At 39.8% G+C, this 24,575-nt stretch overlaps 1 protein-coding gene across 3 annotated transcripts; it reads right to left on the bottom strand.

Annotated features, from left to right (window-relative positions):
• Positions 1–52: 52 nt before the first annotated feature.
• On the bottom strand, positions 53–22,066 carry LOC129826075 (mothers against decapentaplegic homolog 2-like). 3 transcript variants are annotated; one of them, XM_055886383.1, is made up of 11 exons: positions 21,882–22,066; positions 12,008–12,416; positions 6,161–6,250; positions 5,684–5,877; positions 5,352–5,486; positions 5,181–5,255; positions 4,972–5,025; positions 4,570–4,782; positions 2,944–3,081; positions 2,575–2,719; positions 53–2,224 (listed from the first exon to the last, which is right to left on the bottom strand). In XM_055886383.1, the coding sequence occupies exons 2-11, from the start codon at positions 12,241–12,243 to the stop codon at positions 2,101–2,103; spliced, it is 1,404 nt and encodes a 467-aa protein (XP_055742358.1). In that variant the 5' UTR covers positions 12,244–12,416; positions 21,882–22,066; the 3' UTR covers positions 53–2,100. The 3 variants fall into 3 exon arrangements, with proteins under 3 accessions (XP_055742358.1, XP_055742359.1, XP_055742360.1); XM_055886384.1 differs by having other exon boundaries at positions 5,193–5,255; XM_055886385.1 differs by lacking the exon at positions 6,161–6,250.
• Positions 22,067–24,575: the final 2,509 nt, after the last annotated feature.

Genomic DNA, 24,575 nt, shown 5'->3' with positions numbered 1-24,575 from the left:
CTGAGATCAGTGGAAAACATTCGTGTTAATAAAGATGACAGAAACATGGTAATCATGAGAATAAAAATCTTTATTAGTGTTTTATGAAGTCTGCATAATATGCCACACGCCTGAGAAGCTTATGGTCAGAAAAAAACCCTGCTCTATCAATAACGCCCTCTACTGGTAAAACAACTGTGACAACTACTATACTGACTGCTTTGCAAATAGTTTACTGTTAAATACACATATTACTGTTCTACTGTTATGTACGTCTGGTCCACTTCAGATTTGTTATGTACTCTTCACATTCATATCTTGTAGGCCAATGGTACAAGGCTTCAACACTGGACCCTAACACATGGTTCAGTTCCCCAAATTCAAACTCACTACAGTAGTTGCACTTACAAAGTACAATCACTAGTGCCGTAAGGTTAACAGATTAATAACATCAATAAAGGAGAAGGGAGAAAACAGATGTTAAAAAAATCTTGCAACAGCCACAAAATGACAATGGCATACTGCAAGCTCAGTCTTGTTGTACATACTGTATTTTATAGACAAGAACAAATACATACACAAATACAGAATCTATGTCCCAGTGTGCAGTTTAATTTCTCATGTAAGAACATGGAATACTGCCAAGTTTCTGTAACATTTAGCTAAAAATTAAAAAAAAATATGAAAAATAAAATCACTGTTTTATGGTTGACCTTTTATCCTTTATTGAGCACCAAATGGCTTCCAAGAGTGAAGAGATGAATGAGTCAAAGAAAAGTTCATACAACATGCCTCTGAGTCACATAACCTAACCATACATTGCAGGAAAACAGATATCAGGTTACAGGCATTTAAGCTTTGATTTGTGTACTTTTTTGTTGTTGTTGAAAAAATACCTGTTGACATTACGTGGGGCAGTATTTTTTTGGAATTAGATTAAAGTCTAACATTTAAAAAAAATAAACTGGAATGATCCATGCTCTCCATAGATTGTGAGCCATGTCACTTAAAAACAGGCAGTCTTGAAAATATTAACTCTAATAAAAAGTGAATGACAGAAGAACATTTAAGTATATTTATATATAAAAATACATGAGAATACAAAAAAGTAGCAAAAGAAAGGGGATATAGGCTAAACACAATATAGAATGAAATTCACTGATACCTTTAATTCTCCAAGTGAAATAACTTTCAATAATTCACCTCGTGAGACTTAGACACCCAGTGAAACATGAGAAAAAGCTTTTAGAACTGATATTCTCTGGTCCCTGCTTTGTGCATCCAAACTTAAGCAAGTTCAGGACTTACTAGCCTGCATTCTGAGGCTGTGTGTGGTGGAAATGAAACATAGGCTACCTATAATAACATTGAGGATGCCATATAATGACAATGAGCTCAAATTAATGTCAACTATAGCCAGATTGATTTTGCAGCTTGTTTAGTTTTTTTGCTAAACATTCCTATATGTCCATTAAGATGTGTGTCTTACAACGACACACATCTAAAAAAAATAATAATAATAATATTTTGACAAAAGAGTAAAAGAGTTAATTACGTCAATTAAGCAATTACATTTAAAAACATAATTTAGCATTTCCCTTAAAGGAGAAAGCAACAAAGGCCATCATAATTTCTTAACCAAGCTAACTCCCCCTGACAAAAAAAATATGTATCCATGTTTCCCAGAGAAAAGTTACCTCATGGTCAAAAAGATGGATGAATATATTTAGCATTTACGCTTGTGTTACTTATACAAGCATTCTCTTACTGAGAAACTATGTGTAGAATATTTTTTGGTATTTCCCCTGCCTACAACAATTCATCCCTGGACTTTAAAACCAATATACACTTTATTTGTACCACAAATAGATCTAATATTAAGGATTTGGGGAAAAGCAATTTAACAAGGTGCAACACAAAGATGGGTAACAAAGTGCCAAATTATATTCTGAAAAGTCTGTCTCACGGCATGTGTGCGTTTAGACAGGGACATGGCACTAGGCCACAAATACTATGAAGTATGTTACAGCAGAAATGTATTCTGCAGCTTTTTTCACGATGGGACTCGAGTTCGAATTTTATGATCTTTGAGTGGGCGACTATTTGGGTCGTTTTCTAGGATTATGACATACTGGAGCAACGTACAGAAGGGGAACCCATCTGAGTCAACACTTTGTCCAGCCATTGCAGGGGTCCATTCAAATGCAGCTCAATCCAGCAGGGAGTGCTTGTGACAGTCTGCCGTCTGAGAAACAAAAAAAAAATTAGTGTAATCACTCAGCATGCAAGCACAGGAACATCACCCAAAACCCAAGGTTAGCCTGAACTTTTTTTACTTCTTGCCCTGTAACAGAGGTATTGTTGAAGAGGGACAAGTAACGTTTGAATACCCCTCCAGCTCCTTAAACATTCCAAACTTCCTATAAATCCAGAAAAGCGGACCATTAACAAGCTACAATGTTATTTTTTTAATATATGCCAATGAGTACATTAATATTACCGTCTTCCTCCGACTATCCATCGTCTACTAACTACTTAGATGTGTACAACTGCAAGAATAAAAGTATTCTTGTAATAGTCAGTCATCATGCTTGCCTGTATTCAGCCCCCCAGCCTTTGACAAAGCTCATGCGTATGGTGCACATCCTGGTGAGCTGGTACACAGCCTCAAAGCCCTGGTTTACGGACTGTGCCAGGAGTGCTGCAAACTCCTGGTTGTTGAAGATCTTCAGGTTACAACCTGAGGGAGCGAGGGGAGGAGAGGGTCAGCTGGGAATCATGTATGGACTTTGTTTAGAACATAAGTAAAGCCTGCAGAACCTCCCTGCTATCAATATTATATTTTCTGTGGAAACAAGTAGGAACTAAACATAATAAGTAACAGAAAACATATTAGTAATACTATGAAATGATTATAGGAGTGAGCACATCGGAAATCTAAGAGATGGTGTTTGTCTAAGTTACCTGGAGGAATTTTGCAAACGGTTGCTGGGTGCCACCCATACCGCTGGTTGCAGTTTGGACTCTGAACAAAGATGGCGCTATCACTGAGACACTCAGCAAACACCTCACCGCCAATATAGTACAGCCGGACTCCTCTTCCTGTGGAATAATGCAAAATATACTGAACAAAAATAAATGCAACAATTTCCAAGATTTTACTGAGTTAGAGTTCATATAAGGAAAACAGTCAATTGAAATAAATGCATTAGGCCCTAATCTATGGATTTCACATGACTGGGAATACGGATATGCATCCGTTGGTCACAGATACCGTGTATATATATTTTTTTTTTAAAGGGGTGTGGATCAGAAATCTGGTGTCCACCATTTGCCTCATGCAGCACAACATCTTCTCATAAGAGTTGATCAGGCTGTTGATTGTTGTCCCACTCCTCTTCAACGGCTGTGCGAACTTGTTGGATATTGGCGAGAACTGGGACATGCTGTTGTACACGTCGATCCAGAGCATCCCAAACATGCTCAATGGGTGACATGTATGGTGTGTATGCAGGCCATGGAAGAACTGGGACATTTTCCGCTTCTAGGAATTGTGTACAGATCCTTGCAACATGGGGCCGTGCATTATCACGCTGATACATGAGGTGATGGCAGCAGATGAATGGCACGAAAATGTATCTCTGTGCATTCAAATGGCCTTCGATAAAATGCCATTGTGTTTGTTTTCCACACAACGCCATACACGTGGTCTGTGGTTGTGAGGCCGGTTGGATAAACTGCCAAATTCTCCAAAACGACATTGGAGGTTGCTTATGGTAGAGAAATTAACATTAAATTCTCTGGTAACAGCGCTGGTGGACATTCCTGCAGTCAGCATGCCAATTGCGCACTCCCTTAAAACAGCAGTCATCCGTGGCATTTTTTTATTTTTTGTTCAGTGTAAATAAGCATGAGTATTTCAGCTACAAAACATAGTGCTGTTCAATTACTTTAATTCTATTTAGTTCTAGGTTTTTTTGTGAGTCCAACACGTCGTTTCTTTAGAGAAATCAAATAATTCACGAGAGAAATCAAGTCAAGAACTACGCTGGGATGAAGGAAGCTATAGTTTTCATTACGCAAATATTCAACCTAGTTCAGTGCAGAAATGTGGTAATTAACTACAATGACCATAATCCATTGCGCCAGTTTTTGTGGGGTCAGCGAGTTGCAGCGATGAGACAAGATCGTAATTGGATATCACGAAAAACAAATATATTATTTCATATTTTTCTATTGACGTCTACCCAATGTGGACCTGACAGAGACAATGGAATATTTTCAATGTTTTGGAAATTGAAGTTCACTATTTTGGGCTTTGGCATTTCCATTAAAAAGCTCAAAATCATTATTTCACAATACATTTAATGTTGTTTTTTTAAATTATCGAAACCGAAGATAATTTAAAAAAAATAATAGAACTGAACTCAAAAAGCACTAATCTCTCAGCACTAACAAAACATGTGTGTTAAATTACAGAACAAATCCTGTGAAAATCTGAATTGGCACCATATTCCTTTTGGCCAGAGCCTTCAAAAGTAGTGCACCACATAAGGAATAGTGTGCCTCTTGTGGAGTAGCCCGTTGTACCTATGTGCCTCCTGGTCATCTCTACAGTGGCATTCCTGTTGACGTTAGAGAGCAGGCCCAGACAGAAACGCTCTGAGTTGGAGGGGTCGGTGAAACCATCCACGGTCAGAGAGGGCTGCGAAGCGTGGAATGTCTCTCCAACACGCTGGTTCAGCTCATAGTAGGCTATAGAGCACCAGAACGCAGGCTCAGAGTAAGTCACCGGCTGCAGGTCTGAAAAACACGGGGGATGTCATTATAAAAAACAACTACACATGTTGACGGGAGGAGACCAATGATCTCCAGAGTAGGCACTGGGCTGTCTAAATAGTACTCAATGAATGTTGTCAAATTTGGTCAGATTACAAGTGACTGATAAATGACTGATGCTTTAGACAGACGTGGAGAGACAGTTATTCTTACCCATGCTATGATTGACAGGTGAGAGGGTGCCAGGGGACAATTCAGCAGGAGAACCTGATATGAAAAATACAAAGTAAAAATGTAATTGTAAAGTCGCATGGTTGTTGCAAAGAATCCACTAAGATATTTAATCAACAAATCAAAACTTGACAACTGTTTTCTTTCTTATTTTATGTTAGAACTTCCTATTTGAGGTAAGTGGAATATACCTGTGTCCATACTTTGATTCATCGGTTGATCGCTGGCTTCCCCATCCTCACTTATGTATCCAGGTGGTGGTGTTTCTATAGTAACAGAGGGGGGAAATACTGATGAGCTGAACCTGATACATCGTTATCATGAAGGCCATTTGGATATCAACTCATGGTAGATGCACAAACCTGGTATGTAGTTATTTGGAGGCTCGATCCCTGCAGGAAAGCTTGTGTTCTCAGGTATGGAATGAGTGTAGTCATCCAATGGGGGCAGTTCTGTTAGAATTTCTGAGTGTCTTGGCACAAGTACAGGAGGCAGAACTAGAGGAGAGAAGATTATTCAAATGTCAAACAAAGTTCAAAGTTCTTTACAAAATATCAATGAAGACTATTCCCACTTATCCCATCCTTTTTCATGTCTCAGGCCAGCAGAAAGAATCGCATAACTAGCTGTTAACATAGGCTTTTATGGCACCTACAAGTCAGCACACACACCACTGGTTCAAAAGACAACCTACCTGGGGTCTCCACCCTCTGGTAGTGGTAGGGGTTGATGCAGACCTCATCCTTCTTGAGGTGGAAGGCGTACTCGCAGGCCTCGATGGCACGCAGTTCATGGTGGCTGTGCAGGTCGGGCCATCGCCACAAGCGGCAGTAGATGACATGAGGAAGACCCTTTCTGTGGGAGACCTGCAGGCGCCCATCCAGGGATCTGACAGGATGGACAATGGAGGAAATAGATGTGAGAATTGAAAGTGTAAGGGAAGGAAGAAAGGGGGGAGGAAACGATAGGAAAAGAAGATGGAGATGCATGTGGCCAGGAAGACAAAAGGTGGGGGTGTGGAGAGGGGAAGAGGGGAGTGATGAGGTATGAATGATAGAGGCATGAATGGAATTTGTGTTCTCAATGTCTCTCACCCCCCTGGAATGATTACTTCCCACATCAAGGTTGTACAACAGTATGTAGCACAGGACAGTTGAGGATAGATAGTCACCTGGTTTGGTCAGGGTAGCTGTATAGGCCTGAGGTATCCCACTGTTCTATCGTATTTGGTGTACTCAGTCCCCATATTTCAGAGCAATTGCTGTGCACAGAAAAACCAAACAAAACAAAAACAAATGATAAACATGGGGCATGAGTCATTCAGAAATACCAGTATGGGTAATGTAAACATTAAAAGGCCTCTTTTATTAGAGTAATTTTCAATTAGGTATTTCATTCTTTCAGTCAGGAACTGAAAAAAGACACGCCAAATAAGAGAAGCCTTTTGACGGAATAAAGAAAAACGGCATAAGATGGGAATACAGCAGTGGAGGCTGGTGGGAGGAGCTATAGCAGTAGGGGTTCATTGTAATGTCTGGAATGGAATTAATGTAACAGAGTCAAACACGTGGTTTCCATATGTTTGATACTGTTCCATTAATTCCATTCCAGGCATTAAAATGAGCACGTCCCCTTACAGCTCCTCCCACCAGCCGCCTCTGGAGTATAGTAGTATATACAAAGAAACAGTATGCAAGACAAAAAAACATTAATGTTACTGTGGCATTGTACCAAATATTCTGAAAAACTGTGAAACTTTTCCACCACAGCCGTGTAGGTTGGAAGCACTTAACTTATCTTGGGACATTCAAGTAAACACAGAAGACACACAATGGGACTAAAAGAAAAGGAGGGCGCAACCTTGGAAAAAAAGTACATTTCCATTTAACCACCCTCTACAATTCACTTTGTGATTCTAATGGACACGTAGAAAGGAATGATCAGAAAATTAACTCTAGAAATTAAATAAAAATGGAATGGCGAAATATGATGTGATATTTGCTTCTGATACAATATCCAGAATCAGAATTCAGAGCTGATCTAGCCTACCTCAGAAGTGGGACTGAATCTAAACTATAGGCTAAGCCTATATGTTGTGTTCCTAAAAGGGCTCTGAAATAGGTTCTAAACTTCCCTCTAATACATGATAAGCATGACACATGGAGATTGCAACTCGCCAATCAGGGCTCGAAATAAAAAAATTAAAAATCGGTAGAAACCCTGTAGGTATATAAAAAAATAAACTGATATATAAAAACAATTATTTGATGAAACATTGAATTTGGCCTTACTACTATTAGCCCATAGAAACACATTGAATAACTTTCATGCATGCCAAAACATATGTATATTTTTTTTATCAAAAGGAAGTATGTTTTGAAGTGTCTGCCCTATATCTGAGAAATATGCCGCTTGTGCGATATATCGAATACCGGTATGATTTTCAAAACCGTGCTACGCCAGTGCTTATAACTAGCGTCAAATAAATGATGTCCGGCTGAGGGCTCCAGTTTTGCATTTGGTTTGCTAGCTTGCTATCTAAGTGGCTAGATGTCCAGAGATCAAGTTCCTTGGTTACAGCAGATGCATTCAATCTCCTCATGGATCAAGATCCGTTGCCCAATTTGTTTTGTGTGTCGTTTGAAATAGCACCCCTTGTGTGCACATTCAGTAATACCGTATAGCCTGGTATGGTACAGAAACGATATGAAAATCTGGATCGCGTTTGGGCATATTCTAATTCTATTAACTTTTAGTCCTTTTTACCAGCCGGTACCGGGTTACCTTCAGAAAAGTCTCGTGAAGCTTGTGGGTGTGAGCTCCGGGATTGGACAGTGTCTGCAATGACACATCGTCCGGTCCAAACATCGTTGATAGATATCTAAACGATACAATTTATTTATCTAATTTGTTGGGGGCGGGAAGAAGGCAATAGAAAAGGATACATTGGTTATATTAGAACTGTGATTTGGTGCATAATTTAAAATCGTATTTAAAATTGTTACAAAAGCCACACAACGTCATTAAATCATTGTTCAAAACAAAATTGCTGAATTATTTTCTAATTGGTAGGGCCATGTTTCTCAGATATATTAGCCTACCTTTAAAAAACGAATATTAAAGCTGTATCAAGTGTAGGCTATTGTCATTTCATCTTGGTCATCTGGGTTAGCGCATTTGCGACATTCAGTTGACAGTTGACATTTAAAAATAATAATAACTTAAAACAAAAATAAGTGACAGGATTTCACTCTCTAACTTTAGTATAGGCTGCCTTCGCACGATGGCTGACTTGGTTGGAAAGAAAACTACGCGTTCACCTTTTCAGCAGTTCTTCAGTTTCAGGCTGAATGAGGAAGGTGAGCCAGCAGACCTGACCCAAGTCACTTGCAGAATTTGCAAAAAGATTATCAGGGCAAAGGACTACAAACCTCCATCATCCTGCAGAGTTAGTTACTATGGGGGAGAACATGCTGGTGATCCTTGTTATAAAGAATGTTACAAATTATTTGTTTTATCCGATTGTATATTTAGGATTTTTACAGTTTGATAAGCAAAAAGGATAATAGGACTATTCGTTTTTAGCCCAATGTTCATTCAATTGTTAAAGAATGTAATAGGCTAAATAATAATTGATTTTATCTGATTGTTGTTGACTTTTATATAAATGCACCATTTGTAAGCCATTCAAATGAAAGTTGTTTGTGAGACAAATCCAATAAAAAAAATTGTTCACACTTAATGAAAGTGCTGCTGCAAGAGTTTTTACAAGCACGTTGTGCAATTCAAGAATATGAATAAACACTGTCAAAGTAACCTTTACTGAAATTGTTATTGACAGTAGCCTGTGGTAGGCCTATATTATTGGCTGTTTGGTTTGCAAGGAGGGATTTTCCGACGGCACAATTTATTTTGCCTACACGTTGGTCAAGCAAAGCAGAAACGTATCAGGTCTGTTTAAACTTCCCATTCGATTACTTCATCTTGCAATTGTTTGTTCTCTCTCGCTCCTTGTTACTATACTATGTTCTTATTTAGGCTATTAGCAAAGAACTTTGGGGTGCAACTCTGTTAGGCCTATAGATTCAGTCGATGGTTGATCATGAAAGAGTTGGCTATGCCTAGGCCAACAAGTCACGTTCAAATCAAAACGGGGAGAAAATTAAGATTTTAAAACGATAAGCCAGACAACGACGTGTCTGCTGCAAAAGGCCCACGATCATCCGACTTTGGAGAGAGAAAAAACACACGTTAGGCCTCATCTGACCATTTGCGCTGCTCTGGTGCTCTTCGCTCTTTCTACATTGTTCTCTTGCATTATGTTAGTAGTCTAGCAAGTCTAGCTTGAGTATTGAAAATGTAGGCTATGGCAATTAGGGAATTGGCCACTTGGCATGGCGGCCTGCTGTGTTCTCGCTGCGCTGCCCAACTGCGTGCAGTCAAGCTCAAATATGCTAAACGATCGTTTGTATCATCACAATGTCGTCACCATCAATGATAGCGGTCAAACATCATCGATAGACAATGCAATTGTAATAATCGCCCAACCCTAGTGAGCTCAAACCATTGACTTTACAGACATTAGTGAGAAGAAATCAAAAAGTTAGCACACCGAAGGGACTGACGTCACACTTGTCCTGTGAAGCTTGTGGGCGTCGTATAGCAAAACAGGCAACATGTCTGTGTTCGTGAGAATCTCAGTTTTCGATAGCGGAATCCTAGCTCAAACCACTCAGACGACTTTACGGATGTTTTAGTGAACAGTAACTTTTTTGGCATCGTCTCATGTCTGACAAACACCGCGCCAAACTACCGCAGATTCAGAAGCCTGACACCATCGCTGGTTCCAAAGATTGAGACGCGGCCCAAGCAAAAACCTGGAAATGTGTAGCGTAAACACAGGGTTGTATTTAATAAGGTGATGACGTCGCCGATTTCCGCACGGGCGCAGACATCGATCTTAGAGGGTATAACGAGCGCCAGGTTGGTGAGTGACGACATGCAAGAGATCAGTCATTCATTCATCGATCTCCTGAAGAAACTATCCCTTTATTTGTTCCCCCAAATATTTGGATATACTGGTAAAGTAACCAGGCTGTTCGCTATCTAGCTACCTAATGAAGTAACATGATTGAACAAGGTGCAAACAAATGCCCACGAGTGGTTTTGGTACGGCCCACGACATGGTTAATGAATGTAAAATGCAGCCCGCCAATGCACGATAGGAATTTAAAAAAAACATTGCACCGGTCATATATTGTTTCAGCTAGAAACAAGCCATTTTCACTGTAGTAATGACAGGTACGAATTGGCGGTCTTTTTTTCTCTAGGGCACTCGGAAATAATGGTACAGCGAAGCTGAATCATTGCAACTACTATCTGGGAGATTTTTTCCCCTCCGCACTGGTGCTCCCAAAATAGAATGTCTGGTCGCACAGCAAAACATTTAGGAGCATTTGTGAACAAAATGGTCGAACTTCCGAGCCCTGGTTGCAATACATTTTGCAAGACCATCTATTGGTTTACACAATATTGACTCCACCTGTCAACAAGATCTATACAAATTTACTCAGTATCTAATAAACATACAAACATCTGAACTGTTCTAAGCAGGTCATCAACAAATAAAAAGGGTATTTTACAACAACCAGAGAACATGTTCTACTAGGACATCAAGGTTAACTGGCTGATTACCTTACATTCTCAGACAAATGTCATACAATGCCTTCAGAAAGTATACCCCTTGACTTATTCCACATTTTGTTGTTACAGCCTGAATTGAAAATGTATTTTCTCACCCATCTACACACAATGACAAAAGTGAAAACATGTTTAGACATTTTTGCAAACTTATTGAAAATGAAATACAGAAATATCTCATTTACATAAGTATTCACACCCTTTGCTATGACACTCCAAATTGCGCTTAGGTGCATCCAATTTCCTTTGCTCCTCCTTGAGATGTCACTACAACTTGAATGGAATTCACCTGTGGGCAATTCAATTGTTTGGGCAGGATTTAGAAATAAACACACCTGTCTATATAAAAGGTCCCACAGTTGACAGTGCATGTCAGAGCAGAAACTATACCATGAAGTCCAAGGAACTGTCTGTACATCCCTGAGATAGAACTGTGATGAGGCATATATCTGGGGAAGGGTATAAAACAATTTCTAAAGTGTTGAAAGTTTCCAAGAGCACAGTGGTCTCCATTGGGAAATGGAAAAAATATGGAACTACAGGGCAATAAGGACCTTGGTCAGGGAGGTGACAAAGAACTCAATGACCACTGACAGAACTACAGAGTTCCTTGGCTGAGATGGGAGAACCTGCCAGAACAAGAGTCGACAGTAATTCACCAATCTGGTCTTTATTGGAGACTGGCTAGACAGAAGCACATGACAGCACAGCATACCTGTAGTTTGCAAATAGGCATGTGAAAGACAGAGCATAAGGAAAAAGATTCTGTGATCTGATGAAACAAAAATGGAACTCTTTGGCCTGAATGCAAAGCTCTATGTCTGGAGAAAACCAGGCACAGCTCATCACCTGTCTAACACCATACCTACCTTGAAGCATGGTGGTGGCATGCTATGATGAGGAGAAAAAAATAATAGATTTAATCGATTTTCAATTCAGGCTATAACACAACATGTGGAATTACATCAAGGGGTATGAATACTTTGAAAGTATGGCATAAGTACATGGTGGGGTGCTGAGTCAGCATTTACAAAACTAACTGTAGGACTATTTCTGAGATTCAATGGAGGACAGAAAGATAAAAAATAATTTGGGAGTTAAGACCTCTATGTTTAAGGACCTTGTATGTTAGAGAGGCTGTTTAAAGAAAGAGGAGGCCACTAGACGGTTAGCTGATAGTAAATACACAGGTAAAATACACCGTATATAATCATCTCCATACAAAGGTTTCTGATGCATGGTCAACTGTTCACTCCAAAGAACCATACAACAACTGTAAGCAGAGCTCTGTGTTGTTACCTGGCATAGGGTTACGTACCTGGGGATGGTGACACACTTGGTGTTGCAGTTCTGTGTGGTGATGGCCTTCTCCAGCTCGTCCAGCTGTCCAGTCTTCTTCAGCTTCTTAACCAGGCTCTTGACAGCCTTCTCACACCACTTCTCCTCCTGGCCATTCTGTTCTCCACCCCCTGCTCCCCCGGGGCCGCTGGCGGACTTCTTCCACCCCAGGAGCCTCTTCACGACCGGAGGGGTGAAAGGCAAGATGGAGGACATTTTGGGTGTAGCGAGGAGGATTCTTGAGAGAACTCAAACACACTCGGGAGGCAGAGGGGACCTGGAGGAAGGGAGGCACAGTTTGGCCCTTTCTCTGGTGTGGTCCCTCTGTTTCGTGAGGAATCACAGGGCTGGTGTGAGGATGAGCTAGATATGTGCAGAAGAGATAACACCTGAGGGGAAAATCAAACAGGAATTCAGCAATGAATGTCTGATTAAAGAGATTGTGATGTGTGATAATGCATTCAATTGTGTGTGGGGTCCTTTTCAAAGTGAATGGATGGTCTTGAAAAACGAGTTAAATCCCTTTTCCACCATAGCCGATTAAACTCTACCCCACAATTTATGATGGAGTTGAGCAGCGACTAGTGTGGGTGAACTGGAGCTCTGAAGTTTAGTGTAATAGCGGGCTATTCTTTGTGTGCTGAAATAAATGTAAAAATACGACATCGGAGCTCCAGTCCGCCCACACTAATCGGCTATGGTGGATGAGAGATTTATCCAACTAGTTTTCAAGACCACCCATAAAATCAGAGTTGAGCTTAGTCAGCTAATCCCACCATCACATCCTTTTATCAGCAACAACTGCAGTTACATTAGGCAGCAGATCCAACCCACTTGCATACAGCTGCACTAGGCTCAGACAGCCTTCCTGTGTACATTGGGTATACCAAACATTAGGAACACCTTCCTAATATTGAGATGCACCCTCCCTTTTTGCCCTCAGAACAGCTTCAATACGTCGGGCATGGGCTCTACAAGGCGCTGCACGCGTCCCCACAGTTGGCTGGATGTCCGCGTGTCAAGTTGGATGAATGTCCTTTGGGTGGTGGACCATTCTTGCTCAACAGTTACCCCTTGTGTATCGTGAAAAACCCAGCAGCGTTGCAGTTCTTGACACAAACCAGTGCGCCTGGCACCTACTACCATACCCCGTTCAAAAGGCACTTAAATATTTTGTCTTGCCCATTCACCGTCTGAGTGGCAACAATACACATTCCTTGTCTCAACTGTCACGAGGCTTAAAAATCCTTCTTTAACCCGTCTCCTCCCCTTCATCTACACTGATTGAAGTGGATTTAACAAGTGACATCAATAAGGGATCATAGCTTACACCTGGTCAGTCTATGTCATGGAAAAAAGTATCTGTTTTTAATGTTTGGCACAGTGTATATCAAGACACTGCGGAACCGGCACAAGATATGGCTCGGAAAACAGTTGTTTAATCTTCTCGGTATAACAGTTGGGATAATGGGACAATTCGGAGTACATCCCTGGATTGAGGTACTTTTTCCGAGCCATATCTCGCGCTGGCTCTGTGGTGTCTTAAAAGGGCAATGGAAACACCGTAGGAAGTAAAGCCAAGCAAATAGAAATATTCCATCCACTAATACTAAACATGTGCATATACTAACATACTCTGAACAAAAAACAATTTCAAAAACAGTTACAGTTCATATAAGAAAATCAGTCTATGGATGTCATATGAACGGGAATACAGATATGCATCTGTATGTCACAGATACCTTTAAAAAAGTAGGGTTGTGGATCACCATTTGCCTCATGCTGGGCGACACATCTTTACATAAGAGTTGCTTAGGCTGTTTGATTTTCAGCTTCCAGGAATTGTGTACAGATCCTTGTGACATGGGGCCATGCATCCTCATCATCATCATGCTAAAATATGAGGTGATGGCAGCGGATGAATGGTACGAGAATGGCCCTCAATCTCGTCACAGTATCCCTTTGCATTGAAATTGCCATCGATAAAATGCAATTTTACACTGGCCCGTACCACAACCCCACCGTGGGGCACTCTGCTCACAATGCTGACATCCTCAAACCACTCACCCACACCACACCGTCTGCCCAGTTAAGTTGAAACCAGGATTCACCCGTGAAGAGCACACTTCTCTAGCGTGCCAGTGTCTATCGATGGAGAGTTGCACCCCACCTTTTTGCCCTCAGAACAGCTTCAATTTGTCGGGCATGGACTCTACAAGGTGCCGAAAGCTTTCCAACAGTTGTGTCAAGTTGGCTGGATGTCGGGTACAATTCAAACCAGGATTCACCCATGAAGAGCACACTTCTCTAGCATGCCAGTGTCTACCGAAGGTGAGCATTTGTCCACTAAAGTCCATTACGACACCGAACTGCAGTCAGGGATCTTTTACTTCAGCTCATAAAACCAACACTTTTCATGTTTCTTTTTAGTATTTTTATATTGAACGTTTATTTGATGTGTGGGTAGCGCCATCTTGAATTGCCATAGTAATGATTGACGCCAATTGCGTTATTGGCAGGTTTGAGCAAATTGTGAGTTTTGGTACGGGGACTGAAAGTGAATGAATGCTGCTACCAGGAGGGCCCTCGCCTCCACTGGACCTGAAAGGGTTCTCACAACTTTGAGATCAGGACAACAATTTGTTTTTATGTTAGTAATTATAATATGTACATATATATCTTTCTGATTAATAAGATGAGTCTGTGAAATTAACTTTTGACAGTCAGCCAAAAACAAGGTAGCTAGTTAGCCAGTCTACTTGATATAGCTCATTTTGTCTTTATGTTAATGTAGACATTGATAACTGTACAAAATAAAATGCTCATATTGACAATTTGAAGAACATTTGTCGTCATTAGTATTAGCTAGCTAAGAGCTAAAATTAACTGGCTCATGTCTGACTCGATTTGTAGCTAACTAGCTACAGCAGATAGCTTACCAGCCACAACTAAGAGGGCTGCAAGATTGCTATTTTACCAGTAAAATGTATAATACACATAATTAATAGCTAGCTAGATCATAAGATGTCTGTTTATATGTGATATGATTTCTAAGAATAGTAAACCTGCTGGCTGTTGATTGCAAGAATGAATGTAGCCTAACCCTTATGATGAAAACTAGCTAATAGCTATGACATTTGAAAGCTCAGGCTGGTAGTCAGTGTTGCAACTAAATCATCCTGGTCTAGCTGGTAACGGTCAATGATGTATTATTGTTGTGTACTATTACCTTGCAAAAGTATTCCGACCCCTTGGATTTCTTCAAATTGTATTGTGTTACAAAGTGGGATGAAAATGTATTTAAATTGTACTTTTTTTGTGTCAACAATCTACTCAAAATACTTTGTCAAAGTGAAATAAAAATGCATTTAATTAAAAAATATGAATACAAAGTAATTACTCAAATGTAGTCACAGCTCCTTTGTTCAGGCAAGCCAAATTAGTTCTGGAGTAAAATGTCTTAACAAATCACATAAGTTACATTGACTATGAAATAATAGGGGTTCAAGGGCTGACCCCAATTAGTCCACTGGTCGATTGTTTGGTTGATATGCTGTTGGTCAGCCAAGACTACATTTTTTGGGGTCAAGAAGTAGCAACATTGATGTTTTTTTCTCAGTGGACTAATTGATTGAGGCTGCAGGGAAACCACGGTCCCAGAAGAAGGGGAGTGTGGTTAAGATGCACAAGGCACATCTCTCTCCAAAATGCACTCTTTCCCGCCATTTCGTGCTCATTCAGCATTTCAGAACATAAATTGTGTGAATAGTTCGCCCTTTGATTTTTAATGTCTATCCCCATTACACATATCAGTAGTAGCCTACATTTTAATTCCCATAATTTGTAATCTACAATGTTTCTTTGGTTATGGATATTTCTGTTAATACATTCATGCCTGATTCACGCATGTCTCAGTGCGGAGGCCGTGGGGCTGCACACCAGTAGTACATTTACTGTTGTAAATTTACAATGTTTGTTTGGCTAAGGTAATTTCTCTTAATGCATTCCATATATTGTTAGTCATGTACTGTTCCCATTGCCAGGGTGGACACATTGTTTGCAGAGCTCACAACCTATGCTACATTGGAGAAACAAGTTTTGGTTTATTTAATTCCATTTAAGAGTTGTCAATTTACTCACTGTCTTTTATTTGGTGCGCTTATGTCAATGTTGAGTAAGCACCTGATTACACATACAGAAGTGGCCTAGCCTACCTGGCCCATTTGGGGAGCTCTGATAGTATTTCTGATCTAATTAACCTGTCTAGGATGAGGGTGCCGCTAGCGGCACTCCCCCCCCACCCCCACTGAAAAACCAGTGCCGCGAAATTCAAAAAAAATATTTTTTTCACACATTAAAGTCCAATACAGCTAATGAAAGACACAGATCTTGTGAATCCAGCCAACATGTCCGATTTTTAAAATGTTTTACAGGGAAGACACAATATGTAAAGATGTACATCTATTACCTAAAAACACATTAGCATAATCCACCATCTTTTATTTGTCCACCAACACCAGTAGCTATCACCAATTCGGCTAAACTAAGATATTTATAGCCCCTAACCAAGAAAAAAACTCATCAGATGACAGTCTGATAACATATTTATGGTATGGGATAGGTTTTGTTAGAAAAAAGTGCATATTTCAGGTAGATGGCATAGGTTACAATTGCACCCACCGTCACAAATGGACTAGAATAACTACATAGAGCAACGTGTTTACCTACTTACTAATCATCAAACATTTCGTAAAAATACACAGCATACACTAATCGAAAGACACAGATCCTGTGAATACAGACAATATTTCAGATTTTCTAAGTGTCTTACAGCGAAAACACAATAAATCGTTATATTAGCGTAGCACATAGCACATAGCAGCCCAGCATTGATTCTAGCCAAAGTGAGCGATAATGTCAACATCGCCAAAATATTTTAATTTTTTCACTAACCTTCTCAGAATTCTTCAGATGACACTCCTGTAACATCATATTACACAATCCATATAGAGTTTGATCGAAAATGTTTATATTTAGCCACCAAAATCATGGTTAGACAATGTGAAATGTAGCCCAGCTGGTGAGAAAATGTCCGTGCGCCATATTAGACAGTGATCTACTCTTATACATAAATACTCATAAACGTGACTAAAAAATATAGGGTGGACAGGGATTGATAGACAATTTAATTCTTAATACAATCGCGGAATTACATTTTTTAAATTATCCTTACTTTTCAATACAGTTTGCGCCAAGCGAAGCTACGTCAAAAAACATGGCGTCCTAAGCCACTAACATTTTTCGACAGAAACACGATTTATCATAATAAAAATGTCCTACTTTGAGCTGTTCTTCCATCAGTATCTTGGGCAAAGGATCCTTTCTTGGGTCTAATCGTCTTTTGGTGGAAAGCTGTCCTCTTGCCATGTGGAAATGCCAACTGCGTTCGGGATGAACTGGAAGCGTGCCCAGCAATTCACAGCGTTTCAGAAATAAATGTCCCAAAATCGCACTAAATGGATATAAATTGCTATAAAACGCTTTAAATTAACTACCGTATGATGTTTTTAACTCCCATAACGAGTAGAAACATGACCAGAGTAATATTACTCCCTCCACTAATGCTTGGAACAAGTGCGGGTCGATGTCCTCCAGGCGCATTACGCAGCAAGAAAAGAGTTCCTAGCTACAGGGTTTTTTAATTTATAGTGCCTGTGAACGCGCAATCGACCCCATTCAAATCGTCATCACGTAAAGGCATCCAGGGGAAGACGTAAGCAGTGTCCGTATACTCATAGCAATAACTGTGACCTTTTAACTGACTCCAGATCAGGGGCCAACATTTCTGAAATCTGACTCCATGTCAGGGAAATTGCTGTAGAATGGGTTCTGTTCCACTTAGAGACAAAATTTCAACTCCTATAGAAACTATAGACTGTTTTCTATCCAATAATAATAATAATAATAATATGCATATTGTACGATCAAGAATTTTGTGGGAAGCCGTTTCAAAAATTACACGATTAGCATGAATAGTTACAACAGCGCCCCCATCCTCAACAGGTTAACTCACCACTGCCAGTGAGCTGTGGAGCTTCTCAAAATGTTTCACCTCAAAACAGCAAGTAACCTTTTTCAGAATCCATTGAGAACGACAATAGTTCCTTAATGCATTTGACAAATATTTACATCTCTCCCTCATATATATATATATTAGAGGTCGACCGATTAATCGGGGCCGATTTCAAGTTTTCATAACAATCGGAAATCGGTATTTTGGGGCGCCGATTTGCCGATATTTTTTTTCCCACCATTATTTAATCTTTATTTAACTAGGCAAGTCAGTTAAGAACACATTCTTATTTTCAATGACGACCTAGGAACATTCTGCCTCGTTCAGGGGCAGAACGACAGATTTTTAACCTTGTCAGCTCGGGGGATCCAATCTTGCAACCTTACAGTTATCTAGTCCAATGCTCTAACACCTGACTACATTGCACTCCACGAGGAGCCTGCCTGTTAGCGAATGCAGTAAGCCAAGGTAAGTTGCTAGCTAGCATTAAACTTATCTTATAAAAAAACAATCAATCAATGACTGTCATTGCTCCAATGTGTACTTAGGCATTGATGTTTATGGTTATCTTAAAATCAATACACAAGTATATATTTTTAAACCTGCATATTTAACTAAAAGAAATCCAGGTTAGCAGGCAATATTAACCAGGTGAAATGGTGTCATTTCTCTTGCGTTCATTGCACGCAGAGTCAGGGTATATGCAACAGTTTGGGCCGCCTGGCTCTTTGCGAACTAAGTTGCCAGAATTTTACGTAATTATGACAACATTGAAGGTTGTGCAATGTAACAGGAATATTTAGACTCATGGATGCCACCCGTTAGATAAAATACGGAACGGAATAAACGTTTTGTTTTCGAGGTGATAGTTTCCGGATTAGTCAAAGGTATATGGTTTAGAGAGAAATAGTCGACGCGTTATAATTCCTGTAATAACTTGCGGCTGAATTTGAAAGGGGTTCCTTCGTTATTTTACCGTTCATGTCTTCCATTGAGAATGTCTTGATCTACTTCAAATAAGGTCTGTGTTTCGTGCAGGCTTAAACCGCATCAACGTTTTGATACCCGTGTAAATCTCACTAGGATAAGGTAACGTTTGTCAACATATTTTCATAAATCCACTCTACAATTTTTTTATCTTCGCTTATATTTAGCCAATATTGATCAGAGTTACCTTGTCCTATGAATATCTACACAGTTATAAAATTGGCACGGTGATGTAAGCCTACACGAAACACAGACCTTAGTTTAAGTGAATCTAAAAATATCCTATGGAATAAATGAAGGAACCGCTTTTCAGATTTTGCTAGAAGGTGTCATGGGAATTATGACTCGCACTTTGGTTGTCAATTCTTACCATGCCCATTATTAAAATAGGATTTCCTGCATATAGAAATTTAAGTTTTTGTTTTCAACATTCATCACAGGTAACTTAAAATCTATTTTTATTCAAACAGTTGAGAGTATTTGTCTCCTAAGCAGACTCTCAGTATCATTGTCACTTCAGAGCTGTGTGCTTGTGTGTGTATTTATGTATTATATTAAGTTAAAATAAAAGTGTTCATTGTTCATTCAGTATTGTTGCAATTGTCATTATTACAAAAATGTGTGTGTATGATATATATATATATTTAAAACAAGTTTTTTTATTTTTATAAATCGGCCGATTAATCGGTCTCGGCTTTTTTTGTCCTCCATATTTTCCGTCCATTAAAATAACATCAAATTGATCAGAAATACAGTGTAGACATTGTTAATGTTGTAAATGACTATTGTAGCTGGAAACAGCAGATTTTTTTATGAAATATCTTCATAGGCGTACCGAGGTCCATTATCAGCCACCATCACTCCTGTGTTCCAATGGCACATTGTGTTAGCTAAACCAAGTTTATCATTTTAAAAGGCAAATTGATCATTAGAAAACCCTCTTGCAATTATGTTAGCACAGCTGAAAATTGTTGTCCTGATTAAAGAAGCAATAATTCTGGACTTCTTTAGACTAGTTGAGTATCTGGAGCATCAGCATTGGTGGGTTCGATTACATGCTCAAAAGGGCCAGAAACAAAGGACTTTCTTCTGAAACTCGTCAGTCTATTCTTGCTCTGAGAAAGGAAGGCTATTCCATGCGAGAAATTGCCAAGAAACTGAAGATCTCGTACAACGCTGTTTACTACTCCCTTCACAGAACAGTGCAAACTTGCTCTAATCAGAACAGAAAGAGGAGTGGGAGGCCCCGGTGCACAACTGAGCAAGAGGACAAGTACATTAGAGTGTCTGGTTTGAAAAACAGACGCCTCACAAGTCCTCAACTCGCAGTGAAGAGGCGACTCCGGGATGCTAGCCTTCTAGGCAGAGTTGCAAAGAAAAAGCCATATCTCAGACTGGCTAATAAAAATAAAAGATTAAGATGGGCAAATGAACAGACACTGGACAGAGGAACTCTGCCTAGAAAGCCAGCATTCCGGAGTTGCCTCTTCACTGTTGACGCTGAAACAAGACATTTCTAAGTGGCCATAAACTTTTGAACAGTAGTGTACTTTTGGCCATGTAGTGTATTACTATTCTGAGTTTCAATCCTTACAAAATAAGTTAGACTCAATATTCTCAAGTGTTTCCTCTATCTTCATTAGGATGTTGTGTAAATGGCAGTTTGGGGGAAAAGCGTAGATGTTCGTATAAGATAGATGTTCACATGTTTTGTCTTGACCGATTACCATTTGATTTATGTGGTGCTATTGTACGTCATATCATTTGAAAGGGCTGTTTCTCAGCTTTCAAAATATGTATCATGTTTTCATATACTGTTTGATAATAGCAATTTTGTTCTGTGATGCACGCAGAGTTCATGGTCTTTCAGACAGTTTTGGAAAACCTGCCAGTGATGCAACAATGCCACTATGGCGATTTACAGTTAGTTAACTGGTGTTCTAAAGCCTAGTGTTTCCATTCCCCTTTAATATACACAGGAATGCTGTCCAACCCTAGTGCATCTGTAAGCAAGTGGGTCGGATCTGCTGGCTATGGCAACAAGTTAACATCATAGCTACCATTGTTTGCGAATATACACATGTACAAAAATAATATTTAAATACTAACAGTGCGGGTGGATTCTATATAATACCACATCTTCATTTACCGGGTGGTTAGCTAGCTACAGTGATTAACTGTTTAATTCATAAACTCCAATGCTGGTTAGATTATTTATTGTAGGTACAAGTAGTAGCAAGCTAGCTATCTCGGCTAAGGGGCTAGCTAGTTATCCGGGCCATAGCTAACGTTAGCTAGCTAGCACTTCCAGGCCGGTTGGTTGATGGCCATTTTATCAGCAGTAAATCAACTAACGTTATTATATAGCTAGTCAAATTAGATAGCCAAGTTAACAATTGATTATTCATAGATAATGTAGCTATGAAAAGCTAAGGAAATTATTGAGTACGTAACTTGTATGGTTGGAGTACATTATCGCCAATTCCTATTGTTGTGCTACAACAAGACTCAGCGCAACAATTAGCTAGCTAGCCAATGTTAGCTAACCCAGGCTTACTCAATGCAGCTAACGTTAGCTAAATGACGAGCTAGCTAGTTTGCTAACGTATGCTATAATGAAACAATGATTTGATGGCGACATGATACACCACCACCATTGCCAGTTAGAATAACAATCACATGTTATATTAACACTTGAAGTGATACATAAGATAGGTAGACCAAATGTAAAAAACCCGAGCAGCTAACATCACACAAAACAAAAGTCGAGGGAAAATGAAAAGCATTGCATTACCCCTTGATGATGAGAATCTCGAGCTCTTCTCCGTGTAACGATATATGCAGTAGACAAAGGGGGAAACCTTTCCTTTAAACCCAACTATAAATGCAGCCGCTATCTCGACGAGAAGATTGCTGTATTTTCTCAAGTCTGATACCTGGCTAGCAGCTTAGCCTCACAAGTTAGTTAGACTTGAACAAGAAAGACACCCTAGTAGGCTAGCTGAATTCAGAATCTTAATCCCTCCTGATTGGATCAAACAAGACAATCATATTATTTTAGCATATCGGATTGGCCTACAGCAATGTCAATCTTTTTTGTTTATTTGACAGCATGGTTATTTTTCGAATCTGTCGTTGACATTGTCAGTGAGGAACTAGCTTGCGATACATACTTTTATATGAATTGATATAACTGATAAACCTTTCTCATATTACATAAAGAATAGAGCTGAGGAAAGAAATATTGCATGTAGCGGCATCCCCTAATTTGAAATGATGCACAATTGGTTACTCAAAGATAAGATTTCATGCGAAAAATAAATCCAGGCTACTTTAGATAACAGGTTGATGAAACAACTTTATATGATGTTTCTGTTTGAAAGTAGCAACCACGCCTTGTGTATTTCTCATTCCTCCGTTGAAATCATTGATCTAACACATCTGAGTGGCAGGTTTCAAAGCTCTTCCTAAATCAAATCAAATTGTATTGGTCGCATAGTTCTACACATACCTCGACTAACCTGTACCCCCCCACAGGTGCATCGATGCTTATGTTTCTAACTCCAACAACGCACCATACCTAACAGTACAAAACATTAATACACAAATCCCCAAAATAAAAGAAACAACTTAAGAAATCAGAACAAACAATGTCGGAGTCCGGATATAAAATACATATGTATATAATGGTGTGTATGGACAGTATATAAATATGAAAGGTGTGTACAACAGTAGTTATATGGGATTTACAGATGAAGTGGGTATGTAACATTATTAAAGTGACCAGTGTTCTATCACTATGTACATAGGGCAGCAGTCTCTAAGGTGCAGGTTAGAGTACCCTGTATGATAGCCGGCTAGTAACAGTGACTAAGTTCAGGGCAGGATACTGGGCAGAGGGGCTAGTGGTGACTATTTAACAGTCTAATGGCCTGGACATAGAAGCTGTTTTTCAATCTCTTAGTCCCAGCTTTGATGCACATGTACTGTCTCCTCCTACTATATGGTAGTGGGGTAAACAGGTTGTGACTTGGGTGGCTGAGGTCTTTGATGATCTTCTTGACCTTCCTGTGACACATGGGTACTGTAGACGTCCTGGAGGGCAGGCAGTGTGCCTTGTGGTTTCTGGAGAAGTGGGTACACTCAAATTTTGACAAAACATTTCCAAATGGCCACCACTTGAAGAAAAGGCACCCTGTGTGAAAATGTTGTGAGAAACAGTGACACTGAATGACTCAAAATGATCAATCCCGTATTGGTCTTTCACAGTCAGGCCAACCCAAGCCGTACTGTGCAGGTAAGCTATTGGTAGGCCTACTATTGAACAGATAAATGAGGCTGTCAACTGAATCAGAAATTCACAGGTTTCTGATTAATTATTTTCCTGTTCTGTTGGTTTTCTTCCTTTCATTGTTTAGCTGGGAAAGGCATTATCCTATTCATATTAGTAACCATGATAGTTGTTGCATCTTTAATCTCACCTCTTTCTAATTTTCAAATGGATATTTTCATCTCTGTCAATGAAACCGCTCGCATGTGCGGTGCACATTTTAGTAAGGTGTTTTCCACAAATTGCATTTTGGAACATTGGTGCGTAGGCTTACCACCTTGTGCTTGCACATTGCTGTGCCTAAAATGTGAAGAAATAGTTTATCAACATTTTAAGCTAAACATTCTAGTCTGTTCCATCAGTTTGTCATCTTTTCTTCTGTTTGTAATGTAATTTTCATTATGTGTCGGACCGCAGTAAGACTAGCTGTTGGTTTTGGCATCGGCTAATGGGTAACCTAATAAATCAAATCAAGCCTTATTAATTGAAACATCATATACCTCCACTACACTACTTTGATATGCATCGTGGGGATTAAGATGTGAGTATACGCAATGTTCACTGAAAAATAAGTGTGCATACCTGCATATACCTTCCACTACACCACTGAGTGTGCCCCTGGTGGTGCGTTGGGCTGACCGCACCATCCTCTGGAGACGATACAGCCCGACAGGGCACTCTCAGTTGTGCATTGTAGAAGTTCATGAGGATCTTCTTCGTCACACTGTCTGTGTGGATGGGCCATTTCAGGTTGTCCGTGCACACCGAGGAACTTGAATCTTTTCACCCTCTCCACTGCGACCTGTCGATGTGGATGGGGCGTACTCTCTGCTGGTTCCTGAAGTCCACGATTGGCTCCTTAGTTTTGTTGACGTTGAGGAAGAGGTTATTGTCCTGGCACCACTCTGCTAGGGTCTTCTCCCTGTAGGCTGTCTGGTCATTGTTGGTAATCAGGCCTAACACTTGTTTGTCAGAAAACTTGATGATTGAGTTGGAGACGTGAACAGTCATGGGTGAACAGGGAGTACAGGAACGGGCTGAGCACGCTATTACAGTATCAAATCAAATTGATTTATAAAGCCCTTCTTACATCAGCTGATGTCTCAAAGTGCTGTACAGAAACCCAGCCTAAAACCCCAAACAGCAAGCAATGCAGGT

This window comes from Salvelinus fontinalis, chromosome 28 (genome assembly GCF_029448725.1).
Source record: "Salvelinus fontinalis isolate EN_2023a chromosome 28, ASM2944872v1, whole genome shotgun sequence".
NCBI classification, from domain to species: domain Eukaryota; kingdom Metazoa; phylum Chordata; class Actinopteri; order Salmoniformes; family Salmonidae; genus Salvelinus; species Salvelinus fontinalis.
Note: the sequence above shows the minus strand (reverse complement) of the source record. Positions and strands in the feature narration are given on the sequence as shown.